The following is a 15796-nucleotide window of genomic DNA, read 5'->3' on the forward strand; positions in this document are numbered from 1 at the left end:
TTTGGAACATTTTCTCCTGTTGAAACACAAAGTGGGACTTTTGTACTAAAAAGACTTAAGTTTGGAAGAAACCCCTTTTGATTTGTTCTATTTTTACACAGAACGAGCACTTTAGATTTTGTCCCCAGTTACTTAAATTTAAATAGTTTTAGGTAGGGATCTCTTTTTGGGGCCATTGTTTGGAAACCAAAAACATGCTCTGTACATATGGCACTGTGAATATTGTATTAAAGATTCAGAGTGTAATATTTAGGAGGATCTATTAACATAAATGCAAGATAATATACATAACTAGGTTTTAGTGGTGTATAAAGACCTTACATAATGATCCGTTATGTTTTTATGACCTTAGATGAGCCATTTCCTTCTACACATACCCCAGGTCCTCTTACATGGACAAAGCCATGTTTCTACACTAACCCAAACTGATAAACTACTCCACAGAGCATGTTTCTTCACTGCGTGAGAATACTTTAGAATGACTAAATTTATTATAAAGTACATATTTTGTCTGAGGAGCAAGTGCATGTATGTTGAGCCATTTGTTGCCATTTGAAAACCTCACACCTAGATGCCATAAAACTTTAACACTGAACCTTTCAGATAAGTAAGTGTGATAGTTATTTGCAATAAGCAGGGAAATTTTTATCTTCTGATGTCTCCTCATCCTGCTTTTAATGATTAACCTCATTAGGCTTTTATGTTGAAACCCATCTAGGAACACCAGACTGGCCATGACCACAAATTCAAGACCTTTATTTTTCTCCACAGTGAGAACATGACAGCTATACCAGAAATGGTTTAGAGCAGTCCAGCCTGCCAGTAAGACCATTACTTAACCCATAATTATCATGATAAGGGGGGGGGGTGTCCCAGCTGCACTACAACGTTATAAAACATTTCACGTTTTGAATTACATGCACCAGTACCCTCCGTGCCTTCCCGTGCTGCCTGTCGCCCCGCCCAGCTGAAGGCGCTCCCTGGCGGTCTGTGGCTTCAGGAAAACACCCTCTTCCAGACGGAAGATCAAAAAAAAGGGGGGGGGGGGGATCCTATTCAGAGGTAGAGGGACGTGAGGACCGATTGAATCGAGGGATGTTTATTGTTTGTGTGTGTGTATAGTTGCTGGCAGATGATTCATTGTCTTTGCGTGTCTGCTGGAGTTGGAGCTTATGGATGCTGCGCCGGTGCTGAGATGCTGATGACAGGCCGAGCCTATGAAAGCACCCTCTTGTATCGTGGATGGAGCCGAAAGCTGTAAGCTACAACAGTTGAAAGACGATAAACAATAGAGATAAAGAGAGCAACAGGCCCGTTTGATCCAGCCTGTAAGCGGGGCACCGTAGCGGCTGTGTGAGGAGCAGCAGCGGCGGTGGCGACATGTTCTGAGCGGAGAGCCGGCGAGCGGCGGTGGGATGAAGGCACCGAGGAGACCGAGGCAGACGCGGCTGCTCGCCCGGTTCTGCGTCTGTGGAGTCGGTCTGCTCGCAGCCGCCTGGGTCTTTCACCTCAATGATGTTACAGGTGCTTCTCAAGTCTGTGTCCAACAATGCAAATCATAGCCTATTATTTAAATGTACGATTACAGTAATAATAGCCTAACTGATGATGTCAACCTGTAAGAGTATTTTACCTGCAAAAAGAAATATAAAGTTAGGTAAAGGTTATGCTGAACTTTCCGCATTTCACAAACACTCAGGCTATACCCTACCTAGAGAGTTCATATTTTATCAGTAGTGTATATTTATATGCCAATCCCTCCTGTTAGTCTCCCATGGAACCACTGTGTATCGTGACATCTCCTTGTCCAAGAGAGAGCTCATCCAGCAAAAAGAAGACAACAACCAGACTGGCAGTATTTCTAAATCAGGTGAGACATTTTATGGTGTGTGTAGTGTGTGTGTGTTTGTATGAGACAGGAGAGAGAATGTTTTCTGCCTTATGAAAGTAGAAAATTAATGGTCACACCAATATATTTGATTTTGGGTTTGGATATTCATGCAGTAAAGAATCTAAGTCACTGCGGTGTATGTGTGTGTGTATTTTGTGTATGAAGTATACAAGGTCCCATCTCTATTAATCTGTTTTAATCCAAGTCTATCTCCTCCTGTTCACTGATCTTCCTCCCCAGTCCACCTCATTCTTAATTTCTTCAAACTCTGTCACATCTAGATGTTTAAACACAGTTAGGCCTTTGAGGGACCCGGTTGCTAGGAAACTGAATGCTGAGTTTGTGGTTGGATGGCGTGTGGCCCTGTCATAACGACCTGCTGATTAGTAGCCTCTCATCAGCAGTTCTCTCATTGAGAGAGAAGCACTGACAGCATCTCGCAGTCTGATGCGAGATGAAGAGACTTTGTAGCTAATTACAGAGAATATATTGAGCTACATATACTGAACTAGAACAAAACGTACTGCCTCAGGGAAACACAGTACAGATTAAATTCAAGGCTTCAAAGATGTTTTACTCCCAATTACCATTTTGGTGTTTTCAAGAGCATCATCTTGTTATTGATGATAAAAAATATACTGTTTGATCAGAGAGTCGGAGAGGGAAAAAAATCATGTGACACGTTGTCACACCATATCTGTTAAATAATAATATAATAATAATCATAATATCTTCATCCCTACACGTGACTCGTTTTAAACCTATGCTTTAAACTGACTAACTGCAAAATGTTGCCTCTGTGAAGGATCTTATTCCCACATGCATGTTTCCCTCTGCTGTTTGCGACCTTCATCCTCAGTGGAGGTTTTATAAATCCTCACTCAAAATTAAATCATTAAACCTTGTGGGGAAAGTCACCTGGGAGACAGCTTTCCAGATTATTGTCTTGTTACTGCCTTATAATGAAAGCTTCTTTTTTTTTTCTTCATTGAGTCATGGCATTTATTTGAGCACATGTGCAAGACAGTGCAGTTTAGCAAAACACTCGCTTGCAGCTGGAAAGAGGGTGACTGATGCATTGTTTAACTCAGCCACATTAGATGCCGCTGAAGGTTGACATTAAAAGAACCGCTGGCTTTTGTAAAGAGTTGGAAAAGAATGTCAGTGATAATGTAAATACCTGGGTGGAGCTGGCATGAAGTCACATGAGATGTGATTTCAAAGAAAACCTCAATTATATTGCAACTTAACTGGTTTAGTCGCATGACTGGTGCACCACTTTAACATTAAGTCATCCCAGCCCGTGTTGCAAACACATTTCACACCTGAACAAACAAGTGACTGGAGGTTAAGGGTAGAGCTACAAATAACTTATTGATTAATCTGCTGATTCTAAAATGGCAATCACAATTTCCTGAAGCCCAAGGAATGTCATCAAATTATTTGTTTTGTCTGTCACAGTCCAAAACCCAAAGAGATTCAGTTTACAAGCATATGAGACATAACAAGCAGACAGCATGCATACATTATTCAACATATTTCATATCAGTATTTGCAACGGTATGGGGCTTTTCCCCTTTTTTTATCGTGGTCCTTCAATCCTCAAATTCCTGCCCTCGCTGTCAAAGCGACGCTTAGACTTGCTCTACTTCTGCTAAAACTGTGTGCTTGCATTCAGATATATTGTTGCTTGCACAGATTTACTGCACTCTAGCTTCAGCCCTTTCTCTCTCAGTCAGGCTGCCTCTGTGCGCTCGTGAAACGTGAAACGGATGGTTTGTGCAGTAACCCTGTCAAAACTCCCCAACCAATAGAATGCCAGTTGAAGTGTTGACCAATGCAATTATCCCTGTCTTGTGCTTTACAGGAGATTTCAAAAGAAAAAAAGTATACAACCCACAACATGAGGTTATAAAATCAAGAAAGAGATTTTTAAAAGATGCACACAGATTTGACGTCTCTGAAACTTTTGTGGGAGGCTGTTCCAAAGTCGAAGAGAAACAACAGGGAAAGCACGGTCACCTTTAGCTTTCAGCCTTGTCCCTGCTCTGAAGACTTGAAACTCATCTCAGAGGTCAAAGGGCACAACAACCCCTTTAAATACAGAGGTGCATGACCATGTAATACCTTGTATTAAAATCAGTCCTTTTAAAATCAAATGACAGGGAACCAACGAAGAGACAGAATAGCAGCCAATTTTTAAAAATGATTAGTTGACTATAAGAATACTAGTAGATTAATTTTTCTGTGGATTGACTAATTATTATTATATATATTTATATAATTATTAATGTGCTAATTGTTTCAACTCCAGTTTCCCTAATTTTATATTTCATAAGATTTCTCTCTGTCCATTTCTTCTTCAGGTGTCAGTGATTTTCCTGAAGACATCTTTACTCAGGAGCAGAGGAGACAGGGAGCTGTTCTCCTTCATGCTCTCTGTGTGAGTACCGGCTCTGCCTGAAAGCCAGAATTTGAGATGAAAGAAGCTTCATTTTGTTGCATTAAATTTTCAAACAGATGCAGATATTACATGTCTCCCATGTGGCCAATAACATGTCTCCTGGATTTCACAGGCTATCTACATGTTTCATGCGCTGGCCATCGTGTGCGATGTTTACTTTGTTCCATCACTGGAAAAAGTATCAGAGGTATGAACTAAAGGCATATCTGACGTGGTTGAAAATAAAATCATGTACGACATAAAGGACAGTTTCTGAGTTAAAAAACAACCAGATTTTTTGTCTACAAGTTGATAGCTGATGTTCTCTTTCTGTTCACCGGGTGTTAACTGGGGGTTTTATCAAAGCATCTGTTTATTTTCTTTACCTCCAACCTTTTTAAAGGATAAGGATGGAGTTCTTGGTTTTTCCTACACTCTGTATTTCCCACAAAAAGATGTAAACCAACAAAGCATTAGTCCATCTTTCAGTACTTTCTGACTTCACAGTCTGTGGCCCTCGGCCCCAAGCACATTTGTTTTGACTGAAATCTTTAATATTATATTATAACTAAATTGTTTAAGTAAAACTGTTTCTTAAAATAACTGGGCTCTGTAGTTTCTAGAAAACATTATTCAGACCAGGAGTAAACAATGCATTTTTTGGGGACTAATTTTAGTTAGAGATTAATACACATTTGCCGCACTAGTGACTATATACAGCAATGTGGGATTGACTCCAAAAAAAAACCTACAGTGCCCATGTCCTTCAAAATAAAGGAATATGTCAGCCAGTGTAAGAGTGTGGCCCACTGATGTGTTTTTTATAGTTTTTGGACAACATTGGAGGTCTGTGCTTATATCAGGCTTTGGACACACAAACAGCACTCTAGTGGCATAAATCAAAAAATAATATGGAGTATCAGCATCTTATCCTTTAATCTGTTCAAACTCCTCTACTTCTGTCCACTAGAATCTTCAGCTCAGTCAGGATGTTGCGGGGGCAACCTTCATGGCAGCTGGGAGCTCCGCCCCCGAGCTCTTCACCTCTTTGATTGGTCAGTATGACACCTGTCTAATCAATTACTCTCCAATGTGTTAGCCCAGTGATTGCTCCATCAGCACTCCACTTATCTGCAATCATATGCATCTTCACCAGATTACGACAGAAGAGTCAAGTGTTTGTAGGCAGAAGCACTAATTTACCACTTTCAAGCACTAAGCAGACATGAACTACTACATCAAGAAGAGTGCGTTTCATTAAATCGATGGTTTGCCAGTGAGCTGGCAAATTACCTCTGTGGCCGAGATGTTCTCACAAGCTTTTTTGTTTTGTTTTTGTTTTTCACAAAGCAGTCAAGGTTTCAGTAAATGTGGATTCAGATGGAAAAATATGCTTTCACTAGAAAAGAATAAAAAAATTGGGAATATTAAAAATCTAGGCATTGGCACCAATAAGATAAAAGTTTCCTGGTTGAAATTTAAGACAGAAGAAGACCATTCTTTGGAGACTGTGGCCCAGATAGAAACCATCGCACACATGTTAAAATTACCTTGAAACAGATGTATTACTGTGGTTTGTAAGAATGAAAACTTTGCTTCTAAATCCATGTAGCTTAGGAACTTTTCTTCATGTATCGGCTCTAAAGTAATATATTTTATTCACAAAGGGAAAAAAGGCTGGCTTTGATATGTATTGGAGTGACTTTAGGCAATCCGCAGCAAATATTACACAATCAGCAGCATAAGATAGAAGATATTTGCCCAGCCCATGTCTCTGTTCAGAGGAGAGAGAACTCTGTGCACTTGAATTTATGGGTGAGACAATCCATCATTTCCTGCACATTGTCAGATTAAATTAATTTTTGGGGATGATTTATGACTCACTCTTTCTTGTTCTGTGTTTTTAGGGGTATTCATCACAAAGGGAGACGTGGGTGTGGGAACTATCGTAGGATCAGCTGTCTTTAACATCCTGGTCATCATCGGCATCTGTGGCATCTTCTCCGGACAGGTACACACACTGTGGTCAGGACATAAGCAGAAAAGGAGGACTAACCTCAGCTTTTCTGAACTAGAAGACGAAAAATGACACAATAGAAAGTCATTAAACATTAAAGCAAATAGATATTTTTCCCCTGTAAAACTTTCTGGATTACATCCCACGCAATTTGTTTGATTCAACTAATAAAAATGTCCTATGTGTGTCTTCTCTCTCCAGCCCATCTCTCTGAGCTGGTGGCCTTTGTTTCGCGATGCTGTCTTCTACATCCTGTCCATATTGGTGCTTATCCTGGTGAGAAAATCTCCAGTAACACATACCGCTCGCACTGGACTCTTTTTCCTGTTTAGCATGTTGTTCATTTTGTATTGTAGACTGGTCAGTGTTAAGCAACAATATTGCTAAATAAGCTAAAGCTAAATAATAGTGTATCATTGGCTGAACTATTGGAGAAAGGAAGTCACTTTGCTTTACACCTATGTGCAAGTTGGAGTAAAAAAAATGTCCATTGTAATTTTTACAATATCATAAACAAATATACAGCATATATTGTTACCAGCAGGGAGCAACTCCTCACTTCAGACAATATTACTGCTTGAACGATACTAGATTTGTCATGGCAATATTTATTCATTAGCCAGTTCCCTCAGTCATTAAATTTGTGAATAAAGACAAAACAAAAATGTTTAGGATCCCTTAAATGAGTTTTGAGATTTATACAGAGCAGAACATTTCACAAGTCCAAAATAAACTTGTCCCTTCTCTCTGGTGGACAAACTGTAAGTTCTCAAGCATGTTTTGCATTCCTGTACTGCAGTTTCTGCATCAATTGGACTTAATTGCAGACACCAATATATCTGGGATGAGCTACTACTAGTCAACATATTGGCCAATATTAGCTTATCAATCATTGTTTATGTTCCTTTGATAAGACATGTAAAAAGTGAATTTTTGAGATTAAATTAAAGTATATTTTAATTTTATTTGCAGGTGATCTATGATGAAAAAGTCATGTGGTAAGACTGTAATGAAACTTTTGTACAACGCAGCAGCCTCTATTGTTGTTGGATATCAGATCAGACTGTTATTGTGTTCAGTCTGGTTTTGTATGAATCTGCGTTGGTGTTTGTGTGCATGTTTCAGGTGGGAGACCATCATCCTGATCTCTATGTACGGAATCTACATAATCATCATGAAGTGAGTCTATTTCTCCCCATCTCACATTTCCACCCTGTATGGGCACCACACACTCTCTATCCACTAAAGATACACTGTCTTTGTGTGTGTGTTGTCTCTTGTGTAGGTTCAACAGATCTCTGTGTAGCCTGGTAGAGAGACACTGCGGGAGGGCGGGTCAGCCGTGTCTGGGCAGTCTGCGACGGACGACTGCTGTCGGAAGCGCTGGAGACTGTGACAACGACATGGTACCGCTGAAACCAGGTATAGGAGCTTGTGTTTGTGCGCATGCATGTGTACATCCAAAACTTTAAAAAGTTCCCTCAGTCTCTGAGCAGCGTTCAGGGGAGCCAGTGACACAGTTTAGGCTGCCAGTCAAACCCATTTCTGTTCCCCTGTGGATTTCCAACAGGCTGAAATAGAACTGGACCACTTTGATGGACAAGATTTCTTTCTCCACTTTTTCTCTGTGTCACTCTGTCCTCTTTGTCTTATTAAATCCTCTCCTTTCCACTTTTATCCCCTCATTTTCCCCAGATTCGTGCGTGGTGGCCGGACAGGATTCAGGGGTGGTGATGGTGGATGAGATGCTTAACCTGCACCCCCACCAGCTCTCCTTCTCAGAGGCAAGCCTCCGCCTTCTCATCACCTCACATTTTCCCCCCTTCACCCGCCTGCGCATGGCAGGACGCATGATTATCAACGAGGTACACTGCATTACCTCGCACCCATCACATAACATCAAACCCCCCTTGGTTTTTCGGCTTGCTTGGTGGGTATTTAAATGTGTATTTAAACATTTTAACAGAGAATATGAGTAAAATTACCGTAACTATAATGAACAATCACCGTACTCACCTTTGGTTCCACCAGCAAAGTCCTCCCTAAGTTCTTAGGTCTACTAGCTAGTTCCAAACTTGTGATTTAACGTTACTTAATTGGGTTGCACTATTAACTTTACAACTTAAAGAAGTCACTATAGCATCACAAGATGTAACAAACAAACAACAGTTCTGTTTGAGGGGCTTTACTTTGTTATAAGTATATGTAAACATTAACGTATTGATGCAGTTTACAAGGAGTGGGAAATATCTGATTATGCTAAACTAATGTTATTAGCATAACGTTTGGTCATTTGAGGTGATGCGTTATTTTTTTGTGACATTTAAAATCGTCCCATTTTACATTATTAAACAGCATTTTAGGTCAGATATGTTAATTTTTTAATATCTCCTCTTTCACTCTTCGCTCTACAATGTTAGCTAAGTCAGTTAGTTCAGTTACCGATAACTTAGTTACGTAGCAGTTACACGGTAGTAATTGGGTGTAAATATTTTGTAATCGTATTTATGTAAGAACTAGTGATGTGTAAATCATCAACACTCTATTATATTATAACTAATGAACTTATGACCAGCTCCAGTTGCATTTAAACCCAAAATTTCAACTGAAGGTAAACAGGTTCACACTGAGAATAAAAGAGTAATCTTTTGAAGTTTATGTAAAGATACAACAAATTTGAGCTACTTTTTACTGTCAATGTGAACCAGTTTAGCTTCAGCTAAACAGACAAGACCATAATGGAAACGAATTGTGACTAATGTGTCACTTCACTGGTATTATTAGTGCTAGTGTTAAAATTAAGATAAACCTTTCCTTCAACCTGGATTGAGACTGTTGTTTCTGGTTTTTGCTGTACAGAATCGTAGAGGTTATTTTCTTTCAATCCTCCCACAATCTGCCATTATCAGAAATTCCTTAGCTTTAGCTCCATTTGTGCTGGAAAAAAAGTCCCTTTCAGTTAAGAGGCTGTCATTTCAACTTGGTGGTGCCTGTTATTTGTGTTTGGTTATTAGTATTTGTTGATGACATATTTATTTGTTACATTTGGTAATCAATAGTAAGTTACTACCAACAGCACAGATTTTATATTCGATTGCAGGTGGACAGACAGATACTGTTAGATTGACATCCTCTAATAAGCTCACAAAGAAACATACTGCTGCTTGCTGCATAATATTATCCCAGACTCTAAAGCAACTCAATCTCCAAATCTGCTTCCCCATTCTCTCGGCTCTCCTGCATGCGTGCTTGCCATTTCCAGTGCCAAATTAAAGTGCGACAGCCGATGCTACCCCTGCTTTGTGCCATTCCCCTGATCACTGCTTTCCAAATCCCCTCTGGTGAATGTGAGGACATGTCTGGCTGCCTAATTACTCCTCCTGCCTGTTCTCATATTGGTAGCTACAGCCGGAGGAACTCATTTCCACAAGCTTGCTGCAGTTTTTCTTGTGTCATTTTGTTTCCTCCTTCTTTCATTTCCTTCTCTCCTTCCCCACTTCCCTCCACCACCCGCAGAGGCAGAGGCTGATTCGTGCTCGAGTTGGCCCGGAGGAGGGGGGAGCTTCAGGGGAGGAAAGTGTGGGTGCTAACGGGGCATGGGGGAGGGAGAACAGGACGCTGGCCGAGGGAGACACTCAGCCGCTGGAGGGAGAGAGGGAGAGGGGTAAAGAGATGGAGGGGGAGACAGGTGGGGGAGCACAGCCTAAAGAGGAAGAGGAAGAGGAGGAAGAGCAGGAGGAAGGAGAGGAGGATAACTCACCTTTCAAACCCTTCGTCCTGCCAGGTGAGCAGTGAATGAAGCAGACACTCATGCAGAGGCAGAGGTTTTAGTAGCACAAGGAACTCTTTGAGCTAAATTACATTATATCTTAAGAAAGAAATCTATTTATGTTTTTTTTAATTGAATAATAATAAAAATAAGGGCCACAGAAGTCATGTTTTTCTGACTAACAAACTGAATATTAGATAACTGAATATAAAATAACAACTAGCGAAAAAATCTGTGGAACAGAACCTCTGAAACTCACGCGGACATTACAACTAAAGAGAAATCTGTTAGACTTCACATGTACAGCAGATTTACATAAAACCTGCTATTGATGCTGAAGTTTACCTGTTCACCGATCAAATAGTTCCAGAAACCACAGAAGAAAAGGAACTAAACTAGTAACTAAAATGTGTTTGCATTTGCACTGAACCGTGGAGATGAGGCAAATTAGAAATTAAAAAAATTAACATGAACTTTTTTTTGGCATCAGGAACTAAATTTAGATTCCTTTGGTCAAAACACAGATAAAGTTCCTGTGTCTCCTTGTGGTGGAAACACCTTATTGGGCTTGATACTCTTGATAGAAAAGAGGCAAATTTACCAGAAAAACAGTTAAACCAATTGGCACAAGAAGTAAGTAAGTTTCCACCTGGAAACATGTCTGTTAGGAGGAATATAATGCTTTTATTTTGAAACGGGGGAAAGACATTGTAAAGAGACACAAAGATTAGGAAAGGATCACTAAAAAGGTGAAGGTCAAAAGAATAATGTTTTCTTTACCTGCACTTTTTGATGTGCCGAATATCTAACTAAAGGTAATAAAATACCTTTGGCTGTAACTGACAACAATTTGGACCTTAGACTTAAGCTATATTTATGCACCTGACCACAGGACAAGTCATCTTGTTGGCATGATTTTTTCTAAAACTTCAAATTGGCACTGCTTTGTCACTGATGCTACTGTAGCACCTACTTCTAATGTTTTCCAGTGTTACTACTAACACTGTGTGTGTGTGTGTGTGTGTGTGTGTGTGTGCGCGCGCGCGCATGTGCGTGTGTTGTGTTGTCATAATGTCCTCAGATGGTTGGTGTGTGCGCCTGAAGTGGCTGCTCTCTTGGCCCCTGAGCGTCCTGCTTCACTGCACCATCCCCGACTGCAGCCTGCCACGGTGGGAGAGCTGGTACCTGCTCACCTTCCTGTCCTCCACGCTCTGGATAGCCATCTTCTCCTACCTCATGGTCTGGATGGTATGGAACACACACACACACATTAGAGATGCAACAATTAATCAATTAGTTGTCATCTGTTAAATAAATCAGCAGCTATTTTGATAATCAATTAATTGGTGCGAGTCATTTTTTAAGAAAAAAAATTACATTTCTCTGATTTCAGCTTCATAAATGTCAATATTTCCTGGTTTCTTTAATCCTCTATGACAATAAACTGAATATCTTGGGGCTGTGGACAAAACTATATATTTGAGGATGCCGTCGAAATGTGAAATTTGATTTTAGTCATTTCCAGGCTTGGATAAGTATGGAGAAAAAAAAGAAAAGAGAGTAAAAATATTTGTGTTTTCATTTTCAAATTCAGAATTTCTAAAAACTAAATTGATCATACAAGTGTTTTCGTGGCATCTAGAGCCAAAATTCCCCCTATGTGAGAGCGTGCAGGCTAGAGCGAGCTTGATGTTGTCAGAAGCAAGGGAAGAAGTATGACGTGTGACTGAACATACACTCGTACGCAGAGCTGCCTCTACGCCTGCACGTCACAGACCAACAGCTCTGTCCCAACTGCCTTTATAACGGTACCATATCCGGACAGCTGCCACCAAAACAGTTATGAAAATGCAGCAATATCTTTGAATTGCATATATTCATAGCATCACAAATAACTTGTCTTGTAAGCTTGTCTGAGTAAGGAAACCGTACTTTTATGGCTGCGTTATTCATCATTTCTTTGGCCACAGTGAATAAACAAGAATGCACACCATGAAAATGTAATTATTTAACTTTTTTCTACTAATATTTGGATCTTTTTTATAAAGAGACTAATAGCTGTGGGGGAATAATAATATTATATTATTTATTTAGTATGTCAAGGGAAAATAAATTATTATAAGGATCACCGGTTAGTTTGCTTCAACAGATGTTTGACAGTGGAACGCTACAGTCTTCTGGTAATTATTTGGCAACGTAATAGCATAGATATTATGAATGTATCATACGTGTGAAGAGTTGGATTTTTAAAACAATTTATTTACATAATAAACATCTAGCTATTTGTAATCAGAGGTCAAATATGCTCTGAAAAATCTACCGACATGTCAAACTAACTGTTCCTTGCAGCTGTTCCTTACCCCCCCCCTCCCACACACACACACACACACACACAGAGACTCTTTCCTCTGTATTTCTGTCCAGGTGACCATAATCAGTTACACACTTGGAATCCCAGAAGTCATCATGGGCATCACTTTTCTGGCAGCCGGCACCAGTGTCCCTGACTGTATGGCCAGCCTCATTGTCGCCCGACAAGGTGTGTGTGTGTGTGTGTGTTTAACCTGTCTCAACACATATTTACACTGTTGATAAAAAAACATTCTTTGCACATTTTAGTATGTTACAAAATTAAATAAGAATAATGAGTGGTTCCTTCTTGACCATGGAAAAAAAAGGGGCACTTAATAGCCTTTTCTGGAGCTTTCAACCGAATTTCACAGCCTCATCAGAGGAAAAACTCATCAGTGTTTGATAGTTTTGTCATGAAAAGATCGGGATAAACTAAATGAGCCAGTTAGTGCACCTAAGTAGTTAAATGTGTTTGACTGGATGTCTGTCATTTGCTCTACATATTGTCTCATGAATTCCATTTTGTGTTTGTGCGTATGTCAAACATTGCAGGGATGGGCGACATGGCTGTGTCCAACTCCATCGGCAGTAATGTCTTTGATGTGCTGCTGGGCCTGGGCTTCCCCTGGGCGCTGAGGACTATTGTAGTCAGCTATGGATCAGTGGTAACACCTGCTGTTTTCTCTGCCTAATATCTCATACAGCCGACTTGACCCATGACCCCAAAAACACAGTTTTATCTGAGTGGAACTTTCGCCTTTTGAGCCTATAACATAAGTCAGCGTTCCCACGCGTCCTGGAAAACCTAGAAATTTTACAGTCATGGAAAACACCTGGAAAATGAGAGCCAAAGTAAAATGTCCTGGAAAATCTTATGTTGTTCTGGAAAATTATTTAACAGGCATGCAAACACCTCACCTTTCACTATTTTGAAACCAAAATGGGTCCCCTATATGATTTGTGCAGATCCGGTAAGATTGTTTTTTTCTGTTAAATAACAAATGAAAATGCTTTGAGAAAGGTTTATTTGCACTTATTTATTTATTATTAAGCAAAAAGTGACTTTAACATCTTCTTGACACAGTTTTCCATTCTCTCCCAGTGAACATGACAAAGAGGAGGGAAGACTCCTGTGTGCTGACTCAGCAGGGATGATATTACATGCGAAAAGCTGATTTATAGGAGAAACATATCTGAAAGCAACACAGAATGCCTTTTTGCATTAGATTCTGTTATAGTTTTACATTTTGAATTGCCAGCTGCTGCCTGACTTTTGCATAAATTAAAAACATTTCCACCATAATTTGGTCACATTTTCTGCATGTTCTACAAAAAAAAGTACAATAGCAATAGCTCCCCTTGTTTCCTGTCACCTCTTGACTACATGCTGATATATAATGAAAGTGCCGACCAAAAATACCATTTGGATATTTCTGTAAAAGATAGAAGAGTTAGGAGTATACATGAATGTGCTCAGGGGCTGTAATAATGTATATTACTGCATTTAAGTATAAAACCTCTCCTTGACTAAACTGAATGAACTTTGTAAGACATAAGGCATAAGGTATTTTATATAAAGTGATTTTAAAACATGTTAATGCTTTGTCATCTCTGGTTTCTAGGTGACAATCAACAGCAAAGGCCTGGTGTACTCTGTGATTCTGCTGTTGGCCTCGGTCGTACTTACTGTGAGTAGTTCTGTCTTTTTTAAAGTTAATGAATCTATCTAATTATATAAGTAAATAAAGTCTGCACCAACATCAACCACCTGTTTTCCTTCAACTCTGATTTTCATTTTATCTTCTTCCTGTCGAGGCCTGAGAGCCCTTTTTTAGACTCAGGGAAGTATGTGATAATGTTTAGAGCCGTGCAACAGGAAATTAAAAGCTCCCTCTATTTCTGTCCATGCCTCCCCAGGTCCTGTGTGTCCATCTGAACTCCTGGAGGTTGGACCGTAGGCTGGGACTCACTCTCATTCTGCTTTACGCCATCTTTCTCCTCTGCTCCGTCGGCTTTGAGAGACTATAGAGGACAAACACAAACACACACACACACACACACACACACACACTCCCCCAGGCACATAGTCATACAAAAGGACGCACAAACAAGTGGTCCTACTCCTTTTCCACCTTCACTGCTGCCATTATTAGTCAAATGTACAGATAGATGAATTTTTGTTTCAGTACACGGTGGCTGTACATGTTCGAGCAGCGTTTCTGCGACACAGCTTCCCAAAAGCTGCATTGTTTACCTTTGATAAATGAGAATTTTACATAGTTTTGTACCGGGCACCTCCGATTTTGTGAAATAAAACTGATAATGCACTATGTCTCACAACAATACAAGTATTGCATTTGTTTTCTGAAACCAAGACTATTGTACAAGAAACCCCAAAGTGTGTTCATTTACTTATTAATACTTTACGACTGCCACAAGTAACCTCAATGGCCAGATGATTATACATGTAAGATTATGTAGTTGCTTCTCAGTGCGTGCAGATATTTTATGTCAAGTTTAATGTCATGTTTTAATCACGCCTTGGTGTGTGTAGTTGTGAACAACATAGCATGGCTGATCATCACGCTCCAGATAATTGCACTAAGCCACTGTTGTCCTGGCCTTGTACATGATGTAGCCCCATACCCTCCTACCCTTTTTCCTATAAGCTTCTCAGCACAGTTTATGAGCTGGAACAAAGGCAACTGTATGCTACAAGGTGTTTTTGAACATCTGTGTTTGGAGAGAGTCCTTGAGTGTATGTTGTTGAGTGCAATAATAAAACATTTTGCTCTGTGAGGTTTCTCTGGCTGTCTAATGCTCATCCAAAGCCTCATTATGATCTTCACATGCACTTGAAATGAGTACATGTGGCGAGAATTAGAGCAACATATGAGGAATCAAATGTCTACAAAAAGTGAAAAAGTCTACATTTCAACAATTTTCCAAAAGAGTTCTGTTGAATTATGCAAATGAAGAAGAATGCAATTTAGCATTAATTTAGCATTGTTCACTACCAGGAGCAGTTCACCTGCAGGAGCTCAACACAATTACATAATCATTTAAAATATATTTAATATAAACTCCACGTTACACGTTAATGTGATGCAATCTCATTTTAAGTTATGGCACGATTTCTCTTCATGTCTACCATTGAGTCCTTTAGGCTTTAAGTTTTCACTCAGTCCAGTTTGCACAGCAGCTATTTCACTGTTAAACACACCTTTAAAAGGAGTAGAGGAGCTGATCAGTGAGACATGAAAATCTGTTGACTTCCTGGTGTAGGTGGTGCATACTGCCTCGAACGGAATCTTCAGATGAACC

General features: G+C 39.8%; 1 protein-coding gene across 2 annotated transcripts; it reads left to right on the plus strand.

Moving 5' to 3' along the window:
• The first annotated feature begins 1038 nt into the window (after positions 1–1038).
• On the plus strand, positions 1039–15271 carry LOC123957919 (sodium/potassium/calcium exchanger 3-like). Of its 2 annotated transcripts, none has more exons than XM_046031031.1 (17): positions 1039–1524; positions 1769–1870; positions 4258–4334; positions 4468–4542; positions 5305–5389; positions 6242–6345; positions 6553–6627; positions 7324–7349; positions 7477–7530; positions 7637–7773; positions 8047–8216; positions 9868–10135; positions 11202–11368; positions 12545–12659; positions 13025–13137; positions 14095–14160; positions 14390–15271. In XM_046031031.1, the coding sequence occupies exons 1-17, from the start codon at positions 1416–1418 to the stop codon at positions 14498–14500; spliced, it is 1854 nt and encodes a 617-aa protein (XP_045886987.1). In that variant the 5' UTR covers positions 1039–1415; the 3' UTR covers positions 14501–15271. The 2 variants fall into 2 exon arrangements, with proteins under 2 accessions (XP_045886987.1, XP_045886988.1); XM_046031032.1 differs by having other exon boundaries at positions 1351–1524; positions 8047–8135.
• Positions 15272–15796: the final 525 nt, after the last annotated feature.

The sequence above is a fragment of the Micropterus dolomieu genome, linkage group LG19 (genome assembly GCF_021292245.1).
Source record: "Micropterus dolomieu isolate WLL.071019.BEF.003 ecotype Adirondacks linkage group LG19, ASM2129224v1, whole genome shotgun sequence".
Taxonomy (NCBI): Eukaryota; Metazoa; Chordata; class Actinopteri; order Centrarchiformes; family Centrarchidae; genus Micropterus; species Micropterus dolomieu.

What these genes read in the sequence shown, in the direction of transcription:
- LOC123957919 (XM_046031031.1), top strand. Translation starts at nt 1,416, where the DNA reads ATGAAGGCACCGAGGAGACCGAGGCAGACGCGGCTGCTCGCCCGGTTC. An exon ending in TCACCTCAATGATGTTACAG is followed by an intron (nt 1,525 to 1,768) that starts GTGCTTCTCAAG and finishes CCCTCCTGTTAG; the next exon opens with TCTCCCATGGAACCACTGTG. An exon ending in CCTCATTGTCGCCCGACAAG is followed by an intron (nt 12,660 to 13,024) that starts GTGTGTGTGTGT and finishes CAAACATTGCAG; the next exon opens with GGATGGGCGACATGGCTGTG.